The sequence below is a fragment of the Halichoeres trimaculatus genome, unplaced genomic scaffold (assembly GCF_033239565.1).
Source record: "Halichoeres trimaculatus isolate MK-OKI-2021-1 unplaced genomic scaffold, fHalTri1.1 fHalTri1_scaffold_4, whole genome shotgun sequence".
Classification (NCBI taxonomy): Eukaryota; Metazoa; Chordata; class Actinopteri; order Labriformes; family Labridae; genus Halichoeres; species Halichoeres trimaculatus.
Window position 1 is genome coordinate 3,407,596 of NW_027437182.1, and position 12,029 is coordinate 3,419,624.

Genomic DNA, 12,029 nt, shown 5'->3' on the forward strand with positions numbered 1-12,029 from the left:
AGAAAGAGAAAAGTCACAGCGCAAAGTTTCAAATGACAGATATTCACCACAGGAAAACGCCATTTACAAGGTTTACGTCGCGTCTGCCTCGCACATTTAATAAACTGCAGTTTGTTTATCACAAAGGTTTGCTACACACCTCTCAAACACTTCAACTAACTACTTCATAGTTCAAAAACAACATGTCAAAATGAATTATTGTTTCTTTATAGCAACATCTTTGTCTGACATCAACGTAGTACTGGCAAAATAAGGCTCCAACCCCCACGTCCACGCCGGAGGAGATGGATTAAAAACACCACAAAGGAAAGAGGTGAGATTGTCTGAAATGAGCTGGACTGAAGCAGAGAAAGAGACAGAGGAGGTGGTGATTGTCCAGCCCTTTCCCCCAAACATCACACAGGAAACAGGGCCCCCTTATGGCTGCTGTTGGATCTGCACTCTTATTATTTCAGCTCACAGCAGAGCAACAGGACGAGACAGTTTCCGGTCAGCCCTTCTGTTCTCTCTTTGCCCTTACGCGCTCTGGACGACCAGGTAGGATGAGTTTGGTCATTTGCAGGTCAAAGGTCATCAGAACATTTAGAGCAGGTGGGCTCTTTTAAGTACTATTTAACTCTAAAAATCTTATATTTGTTTAAGGAAATGTCCCTCAGAAATCTGCAAACCTCTCTCCTTTCAAAATGAAATGCCTTCATTATCACAGCGTGCACATATTAGCCCTCATAAACTCTGACCCGTTTCAAAATCAAGTGTTTTCAAGACATTTTAACTGTTTTAAAAGAGAGAGAGGCTTGGAGTTGTTTCAACATTATTATTGTAGTTTAAAAGTGCTAGATCTTTTGCAGTTTGCTTCACATTTTATTTAAAAGCTCGGCTCATTTTTAATCTGTCCACAGGAGGCAAACATCCTCTCCTGGGAAATTTTAATTTTAATTTTAAATCAAATCCAATTGATACTTGTTGCACCCAGATGCCTAATGACAGGGTAGTGGATCAGAGCCACTGAAAAAAATAAAAAAGCTTTTATATTTATATATATATATATATATATATATATATATATATATATATATATATATATATATATATATATATATATATATATATATATATATATATATATATATATATTGTTTTTATTTTTTTTTCCTGAGAAAAAAAAAGTCAGAATTACTAAAATAGAACCTCAGAATTCTTATTTTTTATTTCTTAGAAAAATATAGTAAAAAAAAAGAAAAAGGACATTATTACGTTTTTTTTAATTACTACTTTTTGTCTGAAAAAAAGGCAGAATTCTGTAGAAAAAAAAACAAAAAAAACCCCCAACAGATTTCTGACCTTGTGTCCTCGGAAAAAAAAGTTTTAAAAAATGGACATTATTTGGTTGTTTACATTTTTTAATATTCCTTTTTCTGGGAGAAAAAGGAAATTCTGAAAAAAAAACTGACTTTTTTTTTCACAACAAAAAAAGAAAAATAAAACTGGACATTATTTCATTTTATTTATTTTATTACATTTTTGTTACAATTTTTTTCTGAAAAAAGGCAGAATTCTTAAAAAAAAAATTCTGACCTTGTTTCCTCAGAAAAAAATAGAAAAAAAAATGGACATTATTTGGTTGTTTACATTTTTTTTATAACAATTTTTTTTCTCGGGAAAAAAAAGAAAATTCTGAAAAAAAATCTAACTTTTTTTTCACAGAAAAAAATAGTGAAAAAGAAAACTGGACGCTATTTTATTTCATTTTATTTTAGTTTCTTTTTCTTTCTGAGAAAAAAAAGGCAGAGTTCTGAAAAAAAATTCAGAGTTCTGACTTTTTTCTGAGAAAAAAAAATAGTAAGCATATATAAAATGTATTTACTTAGCTCCTTTATTATTTCAAAATAAAAGCCTGTCTCTGAACTTCCTACATACATTTTTTTTAACCTGCAAATGACCAAAAAATAGTTTGTTTTTGCGACTTTAAAAGGCAAACACAGAAGAAATTGAAAAGAAAAAGTGCTTCTATCTTAATACAGAAAAATAATGAACAGTGTTTTATTGTCTAATATGGAACCAGAGTTTTTATCTTTTATCTGAGATTTATGAGTTTGTCAGCTACTCAGGTTTATTAAAAACCTGATGTTTTAATAAAATGTGGGACGGGAATCTCATGTTTTGCTTATGCACGGCAATTTTTCTTTTTGTTGTATGAAAGTGCTTTAAATAAACTCTGATTAATCCGCTTTGATGTTTTAAAGTATGCAAAAATAATCATAAATATGACGGTTTTTCTTTAAAAACAAAAAGGAACTGTGGTTAAAATAAATCACATTTCTCACAGTCTGGTTATTTTTCGTTTCTCTGCTGTTTGTTGGGGAAAATCAAAGATGTGGCGTAAAAATGATAAAAACGTTTATTCTGTGTGCAGGTTATAAAGTGTACTGTACATTGACATACTGCGTAAATACTCCGTAGCACTGCTTTATTGAAAAACACTAATCTGTCGTATGTTTCGCTCGTCTCCAGCGAAGACGAGTTAAAGTACTTTGAAGGCCTCCAGGTTTCAACACTGATTTGCGTCATAAAAGCACTTTGTTCAACCCTTTTCTTTTCTTTGCAGTTTTGTTTGAAACTAAAAAGACTTTTTTCTTCTTCTCTGAAGTCATCAACAGAATCAAAATACTTGTTTTGTGCTTAAAGGCACTTTTGGAGACACAAAGTACGTTGGGATTCGGAGTCAGGGGGACAAATCTGCGCTGACATCGGCTGCAAAGCTAGCTCAGCCTTTGCAAACAGAAACGGCCGTGCAAAAACTCAGCGAAGGAGTCGATCAATTTGTCTTTGGAATGAGAGGATTAGCTCAGAGTTAGCATCCCCTCTCTGAAAGTAGCATCCATCTGGATGTGCTTGTTTGAAAGCAGAACGTCGAATAGCGACAGCGTCAGAAACTGCAGAAAGACGGAGATCCTGCGAGGTGGAATAACCCTCGTAGGAAAAGTTGAAACTGACTTTTCATGTGGTCGTATTTCAGACACGGGTCACGGTATTTTATCCCAAAAATCTGTGAAGTGTTGTGACATTTCCAACCTCTTCACTTCCACCTGTTCGGTCCCCGGCGTCCTGCAGGAGGCTGCTGATGAGGCGAGAGTCACAGCTCGTCGCCTCCACAGCAGCCTCACACACACTCAAAAATCCAGATTCAAAAATACTATAAACACTGAATTTTGCACAAATAAAATACAGGGACAAAAACTGCAGTTTCATGCAAGCAGTTGAACTCACAATACTTTAGCCATGAGTCCATTATATTTGACATTTTCTGTACGAACGGCTGTTTTTTAAAACAATATCTCCAAAAGATGCCCTCCTCTTCTTCCTCTTCGTCGTCCTCTCTTTTTGTTTCCAGTGCTGAGGTTTCAGAGAGGCTTGTGTTTGTGGTCGTAGACGGCAAACCTCAGCACTGTGCGCACGTCTCGTAAAAACGACCGTCACAGTCGTCTGTTTACCCTGGTATCATTTTTTCTGCTTTTTGGCATTTCACAGAACAATAGAAAATGAGTCCTTCTCATAAATACTGAACGGGTTAACCCCCTCCTTCACATTCCTCCAGCTTCAAACACCCAAAGTATTGTTTTAGAGCAGTCACAGGTCACACAGGGAAAAGAGGATAGCCCAGTTCGGAGGAATAAAACTGAGCACGTTAAGACTTCTGCTGTTTTCGTCAGGGATCGGCAGGATCAGAAAGTTTGGGCGATGAAAACAACAACGTCAGGGTTCACGATGTTCCAGCTGCACCTCAGTAACACTGGGTTAAAAGTGAATACAACAACAATATGTTTTAAACATCAGAGCAGAGTCAGAATCCAGCAGCAGAATCCAGATTTTATAAGTTGTAGCTTAAAAAAAACAGTGGACACTACATTTCCCATGATGCAACGGGGCATCTCTCCCCTCTATATGGGGATCTGCCAGCCTTTAAATTATCTCAAAGATTTACATTTCAAGTTTTACACCTGACCTCCAGTGATGTTGTGATGGGGAATTTAAAATCAGAGAGTGAAACTATGGGCACTACATTACCCATAATGCAACTATGTCTTATAGAAAGATGGTTTGTTTCATTTATATGGTGTGTAAAGAATTGGAGCAAGGAATAACACCAGATACAAGTTTACTGTGTTCCTGTTATGGGTATAAACAAAGTCAGAATAAGCTAACGTTGTTGTTAGCATCATTAGCTCATGCTAGGCAGTAAAAATGTACTATGCATCAGTTTACAGCATGGATAGAGCTTTTTCAGTCCTATCAATGTGGTTAATTCAAGACCATAAAACACTTAGCTTCTTATAAACATGATCAAAGTGCAGCAGCCCAAAAATCCAATATGGCCGCAAGATACGTCACAAAAACTACTTCCTAAAGTCAGATTACTGCTCAGGAATTCTGAGCGACTTCAGTAACCTTAAGCTTGAAATACAAGTTCCTTATGTGGATTGTTTTAAGTTGAAGCTGTGTCTCAATCCATGTGCCGCAGCTTCCTTAGCCTACGTGGACGGTGAATACTGAACTAAGATAAAGTGGGTTGGTCAACGCAAGATTCTCTGTTTAAGGTGGGTACACGCTAGTCATTGAAGCTCATTTGTTGGTCATGGACACCAAACTTTATGTGTCCTCAGTGATATTTTTACTATATTTTCTCCAGTGTTTGTCTGGAGATCCTACATGTAACTATGGCTGCATTGTTTACATGTGAACTCCACTATTAGCAGCCTGTAGCATGTTAATGCTAACTGGTGCAAGGCCTGATGTTTCCCACAAGGTGAGGAAAAGGAGGTGAGGACGACGTGCTGGTTCTCAGGTGTGAGCTAAGAAGTGACGACATGGACCTGTCCTTCCATCCATCGTTATTGGGAACATGAGATCTATCTCCAATAAGATGGACAAGCTAGCTGTGCTAACCCAGCAACAGAGGGAATACCAGAAGGCAGAGTAGCATTATGCTAGGATCCAGGATCCAGGAGACAGAGACTGAACAGACTGCTGAAGAAGCTCAGTCCTGGACCCTGTGGAGGTGGAGGCTGGCTGACTGGACAATGATGGACAAGCTGTCAGCATCTACTTTCTTATGGAGCTTTTTGCTCTTTCTATACACTTTCTTTTGTTTTCTGATTGCTGCTGTGACTTCAATTTCGTTGGACTTGTTACAATGACAATTAAGTTCTATTCTATTCTATTCTATTCTAAGTCACCTTTTACTGCGCAAAGATTTGCAATATTGAGCATGAGAAGCTGATTTTCTGCTGAGGAACCGGTTGGTGTGTGGTTTGCTCCGGCGTGCACATCACACACTGTAAGATCAGAAGAGAGAGATCTTGTGCGATCTGTCTTTTGTTATCATCAGGTGTATGCTCCTCTAAATATGTGAAAGTTTGAAGAATCCTGTAATGTGTACCAGCCTTAAACTTCATCAACCGTTACCGCCTGAACACCAGGGTCTGTAGGCTCGTCCAGCCATCAGCAAAGAAAATGAAGCATTTGTTCTTAAAGACAAAATATGTGAAGAGATCAGACATTGAAGGATCCAATGAATCCTTTAAAAAAGTATACTAATGTTGAGATATACAGAAAATCTAGATTCTGGATGCACAGAGAACACATACGCAACTCAAATTTGTTGTGTAGGGGATTTCCAGGAAGTTCCTCAGACATGACGTTCTGCAACAATATTTGGCGGTTGTGTAAGCAGCTAACGCTTCATCCAAATGGGCCGTTTTTATCACAGTAAGTTATGACTAATGGTCCGTTTGTAAAATGACTGCACGTGCATGTTAGCCCAGGTCACAAAGTGCCATTCCTGTTGCCTAGCGATGGCTAACTACACAGCAATGCTGGATAATGCAGCTATGGTCGACATTTCCAAATCCATTTCGTTGAAATGCAGCTTTTCGAGGCTGCAGCACCTGGATTGAGACGTTAACTGAAGTGTGTTTCCAGCACCTGAAACTGGCCAAGAATGCTAACAACAGGAGCTAACAGGTCATAACAGGAACAGGGTTTAACTCAGATCTGATGTCTGTGAACATCTTCTCACCTTCATCTAAATCCATATTATAGATTCACATTAAAAAATTTTGCACTCCCAAATATTTAATTGTGATTTTTTTTACACAATACTAATGTAAATGTGGCTAAAAACACTGGAAACTGCATTTCCCATAATGCAACAGATGACTCCCCTCATAGCAGATAAGTGCGTGCCTTTTTTGGCTTTCAGTCTTGGTTTATCAGAGATGAAACCCTGATCTCTATCTGAACCACTTTATGGCTAAAAACACTGGAAACTGCATTTCCCATAATGCAACGGGATCTTTCTTTTGAATCAAATACAAGCCTTCAATCTTATTTTTGATAATACAGATTTTCAGCTGGAGCTTGTTGCCTCTGAACCCAAGCCAACTTCACATCACATGGACTAAAGAGCCACACAACTTTAACACCACAAATTAAGTGCCCCTCTATTAGGATATTTACATTAGCCAGTGTTGTTTTGATTTAAATGACATGGCAGCTGTGATTTCTGGGAAGTTCCTGTCTGAAAGTCATTCAGAGGGGGAACTGGAGGATAAAAAGTAAACACCTTCCTCAGACTGACTGGAATGATGACCATGAGAGGGCGCCGACCGCGGAGCCGCTGCAGGAAACCGGTCCCTCTGTGGTCCACAGCAGCAAGTCCTGTAGCACCAGACGGTTCAGACACTGACACGATATATACAGAGAGAGATTCTTCTGCAGGGGACAGCCCGATGAGACGTTAGATTTAACCTCTGAAGAACAAGAGAGGCTCATGCTGCGTCTGATCCAGGTCAAAGGTCAGGACGAGGGGAGATTTGGCACCTGATCCAGGTTTGGGTGAAGCCGGTCAGACCAGAGGCTGTTCTGGGTCGGTGGAGTTGAGTTGTGTTTCCATCACGGTGTCGTCTGGGTACGGGTTCGGGTAGGGGTTGAGAAACGGGTTGTTGAGGCTGGTCATGGGGAGGAGGGTGGGCGTGGCAGGTTTGGCGGCATCAGGTCCAGAGGTAGCAGCGTTGTGGTCGACTGTTCCTGACGCTGCGTCCCCGGCGGTGGCGCTCAGGTGGCCGGGGTCTCCGCCTGCAGGCTGGACATGCGGATCTGCGAGCTGCTCTTGCTGAGGATGGACAGCTGCGTGCCCCCGTTCACCCCACTGCTCGCCAGCGAAGGATGCCGGTGCTTCAGGTCCACAGCAAAGTACCTGTTCACCGTCCAGCTGCGCCATTTCCTCTTGATCTCCGATTGCACCTTGAGGGATATACTTCACAAGGTCATTATTAATGGACCTCGCTGGAAAGAGACAAGCTCACTGTCCCTCAGCCTGACTCTAACTCTGCTGCATTCAACGCTCGCTCAACAAAACTTTCATCAATTAAATTAACCACATTTTAAATCTGAGACTGTCTAGGATCATAGAAAGCTGAGATCAGATGATAAATTCCTAAACTTGTGTAAAAGTGAGAACAGCTGATTTAAAGGATGTTTACCTCTCCGTTCAGGAAGCAGTAGAGGACGGCGACCACGAAGCCCTGAGGAGACACAAAACAACACATGGGTTGATTAATCAGAGCCATTTCTTCGCAGTTTTACGTAAATCGATCTATTTTAGTCCAAACTGTGACGGAGGAACAGTCACCTGGAAGGATCCAAGGCCGAGCTCGAACACCAGACGCTCCCTCTTGCTGACGTTCTCGGGGGAGAAGGCGAACACGGTGTAATGGATCCCAAACAGAGGGATGAGGAGCAGAGTGGAGCGGGCCAACCTCCTGCAGAGCACACACAATTAATTGTTATTATTAGTTATCATTTTAACTCTTTGAAACCCATCACAGTGCTGGCGTTCCAATTTTACAGGTGCACTTTAAATTACCGTAACACCTCAACTATAGGAGCAAGTGAAAAAACTCAAATGGCTAATTAGCCCTGGGGTATTACGGTATTGCACAGGAACAGTGCAACAACATTTCAATCACAGGTAATAACTGACGCAAGCTGTTCCCAATACCGTAACTCTTGGATTATTGGGACAAGCGAAAAATTTGAATGGTTCCCAAAGGGACAGTTTTCTGGGGAATGAGCTCTGATTCTTTAAAGACAAAATAGCAAAATAAAGTCCAGGCAGCCTGTATGATACTTGGGTGATTAACAGTTTAAATTAATTTGTAACAACTTGGGGTCAAAGTTAGGGCTCTTTTTAGGGTGCCGATTCAAATGAAATTGCATTTCTTTGATATTTACGATTTTTAGTTTGACTCCGCATCACATGAGTCAGAGAGAAACATTTCGCCCTCTGCTGGAGAAAAGTGGAAACTTTTTTCCAATCCAGTTTATAAACAAAGACTGAAATGGGCAATTTGAATTTGAATTTGGAAAAAAAAAGAAAAAAAAAAGGTTTTTTGGCAAAGAACCATGATCTTGATATTGTCAATCAAAAAATCTTTGTATATCATATTAAGACTTTTTCTCCCACCCCTAGTAATGGTGCACTGTTGGTTTGCAGAAAACGAAAAAAACAAAAAAACAAAAACAAAAACCTGTACACAGGAGAATTAAACAAAACTGTTTTTTTTTCTTATCTTATCATGTGTGAGAAGTTCTGAGTGGTGAGCCAGAATTATGCATTGAGGCATGGAGTATGGTGAGTAATTTCATTTAATCAAAGTACTTAAGTATTTAAATACTGGCAGTTTTAAGTATTATAGAAAAATATATCAGTAATGTAGTTATACTCAGATTTTCAGGTCCATTTTCTCCTTCATTCTCAAATAAAACAACAAACCATGAGTGCCCACTTCTACTCTGAAGTCACTGTAATGATGAAAAATACTAGCTCTGAATAAAGGGAATTGAAGAAATAAGTTGTATGTTTTTAATCAAATAAACAAACAAACAAACAAAAAAAACTGCAGATTAATCAGTCATCAAAATAATTGTTAGTTGCAGCCTTAACAAGTTGTAACGTGTATGCTTCGAGTTTATCAGTTAGTTCTCTGGGGTGTTGCTCTGGGGCTATTTATCCTGGTGGTCCACAAGATTTTTCTGGGGGGATAAGTGGTCCTTGGTCTGAAAAAAAAAAGAGAAACACTGCACTTGGCCATCTGCATCCCAAAACTCATCTGTACTTGCAGTCAGTCCACTACAGGAAATGTTGGGGGCGGCTCCCATTCTTTTTATCAGGAAGTTACGCCCTGAGTTTCGTAGTATCCCCAAAGAGAAACAGATCCAGAAGATTCTGGGTGACGAGAGCACAACTGTCAGCTCCATGTGTGACAGCTTGTCCCAGAGTTAGGCTGCTGTGCAAGATGGTGTCATTAGGTAACAAAAAATCATCTTTGTCCATGTAAACATAGATCACTATAAGTTTATTTTTTGTTTTTATTGTACTATTTTTTGATATTTTTGATTGATTTTATTATTTTTTTATGTTTCTGACCCTCTGGATCCAGTGGCGTGGCGTGGAGATTTTTTTTGAGGAAGCCAAGTGAGACAAAGCCTGTTATCTGTATATATTTTTTTAGGGAGTGGGGTACATAAAAGGCTATGTTGCAGTTTGTATCGCTATTTCATGTAACAGACCTGTTAGAGTGCCCAGAGAGCACTCGTTTTACTTACTTCAAACACCGACACACGCCCTTTAGCTCTCCCACCCTCAATCACTCATTCACACACGTACATTGTCCTCTTGACTTAGCTTAAACATATTAATTAATTCAACCGCCCACTTAGACGCACAACCGGCCGCTTCATGCACACTGCTAATGTGCTAACCTCCCTGATTTCATTCAGTGGCTCGAGGATGACGATACTGTGATTTGATTGGTTTGAGGCCAAAGACGGGGTGGCTTCCCTTGGCACAGTCTTGGTCAATCACAGATGAGCAGTGTCATGACCACGGCCTCATCTGATTGGTCAATCATTCTTGTTTTTTTTCACCAAGGGATGCCAACTCTGCTTGGCTTTCTTGCGGACAACAGCGTGCAGTATCGTATTTTCACCACGCATTCGCCACAGAACATTTACGAGGGCGCTGTTTTACACATTGTAAAATGCTCAATAACTAGAGGAGAGAAATAAGGAGGAGATGGCGTTGACAAAACATAGAAGAAGTATCGAAACTGTTAAAAAGGAATATTTTCTGTTGCTAGGCGCTACCCAAGTAGCTGCCTGTTGCAGCAGCTCTCTCATCTTTGTCCGTTTCTTGTAATTTTTTTGTCTCTTTTTCGTAATCTTTGTATTTGGAGTGGATCATCACTTTGTATGGTTCATTGTCGGTCACGGACACCAAACTTTTTGTGGCTTCGGCGATACTTTTTACTACTTTTCTCCTGTGTTTGTCTGGAGATCCTACATGTAACCATGGCTGCATTGTTTACATGCAAAATTAGCTGTTAGCAGCCTGTAGCATGTCAATGCTAACTAGTGTAGGGCTTGATGATTTCCCTCGAGCTGAGGAGGAGGAGGTGAGGCCGACGTGCTGGTTTTCGGATGTGAGCTGGGAGGTGACGACGTGGACCTGTCCTTCCATCCATCGTTGTTGGGAACGTGGGATCTAGCCCCGGGGGATGGACGAGCTAGCCGTGCTAACCCAGTGGCATCGTGCTGTTCACGGACGTGGCTGATGGAGCTGACATCGGACGCCGGCGCCACATTAGAGGAGCTTCGCCTGCTGTGAGCAGACAGGATCCAGGAGACAGAGACTGAACAGACTGCTGGGGAGGCTCAGTCCTGGACCCTGTGGAGGTGGAGACTGGCTGGGCTGGAGAGCGGTGGACGAGTGGTGGACAGGATGTCGTCATCTAATTTCTTACGGACTTTTTTTTTGCACTTTCTATACTCTTTCTTCCTTTTGTTTTCTTAAATGCTGCGGTGACTCCTGAATTTCCCCTCGGGGATAAATAAAGTATTTTCTATTCTATTCTATTCTATTTCATTAAATCACAGCTACAGTCTAAAAAAAGAGAGGAAGCATGGCTTCCCTTGGCCTCCGGGAGAAAACGCCACTGTCTGGATCTCGAGCACACTTTGAGCTTTTTTTTTTTTTTTTGTTCTTTTTTTTTTTTTGCTTCTCTGTGGACTCATTTTTCTCTGCATCATGAACTTCTACACTTCTGAGGTCAGGAGAACCAGGGCTACAGTCAGATGTAACGCAACAGTGTCTCAGCAACATAACAGAACCAGAATGCAAAAAAAAAAAAACTATTCAAAAAAGAAAGGTGAAGGATCTAAAAAGAGTGAACTATTTTCATTTTTACAAGCTCTGAACTCACCAACTGTTGCTCATTGGTGCAGAGCAGCCCAAGCTAAACACGACACCAGGAAGATGGAAGGCACTTTTCAAATAATTCTTTAGATTTAAATACAGAACATATATCGATCATTCAGGGCTTGTTTAAAGCAGTAAAAAGTGTAGAATTATTTGTTTTTTACAGAATTGAGCTAGAGCAAACTGTTGATTTTCTGCAGATTTTCAAAGCGGACGCGTAAATAAACGAGATGTGGAGGGCAGTCTCACAGGAATCATCCTGCTTTCCCGCCGGTTATCGAATAATGCTGACGTCACGTGTGATAGATTCAGGGACCGTCGGAAATTTGAGAATCTGACGAGAACACCACTTTCTATTGTTTTTGAATAGGACAAATGGTTTGTCCATCCCAGTCATTTGATGTGTTTGGTAAGTGATATGTTTCTTTATCTTTTTATTCGAACACTGGCTTAGACAACATGTTAAAAAAATAATTAATGCCAATAAAGCTTATTTTTAATTTGAAAAAGAGATGAGTGACAATAAATAACTTACAGGTAAATACTGGATTCATTTCCACCGATGTCTGGAGACTGTAACTTCTGGACGAGGATGATGATGATGCCGATGAAGAGCACAAAGTTGACCTATAAAGAGAAGTTATATATTAAAATTTCATTTTATTTATATTTTTTTGTTTTTTTAGTCTTTAACCCTGATAGTTTCATTAAT

The 12,029-nt window shown here is 40.0% G+C and overlaps 1 protein-coding gene across 3 annotated transcripts in view; it reads right to left on the reverse strand.

The window, feature by feature from the left end:
* Positions 1–6,154: 6,154 nt before the first annotated feature.
* The window catches only part of adcyap1r1b (adenylate cyclase activating polypeptide 1b (pituitary) receptor type I), a 49,483-nt gene continuing 43,608 nt past the window's right edge, over positions 6,155–12,029 (reverse strand). For 2 of the 3 annotated variants that reach the window (XM_074667803.1, XM_074667804.1), the window contains 4 exons: positions 11,853–11,944; positions 7,691–7,820; positions 7,542–7,583; positions 6,155–7,315 (listed from right to left, as the gene is read on the reverse strand). In XM_074667803.1, coding sequence (XP_074523904.1) covers positions 6,905–7,315; positions 7,542–7,583; positions 7,691–7,820; positions 11,853–11,944 — 675 coding nt within the window. In that variant the 3' untranslated portion in view covers positions 6,155–6,904. The remainder of the gene's footprint in view (positions 7,316–7,541; positions 7,584–7,690; positions 7,821–11,852; positions 11,945–12,029) is intronic. The other variant, XM_074667805.1, reaches the window with a different exon arrangement.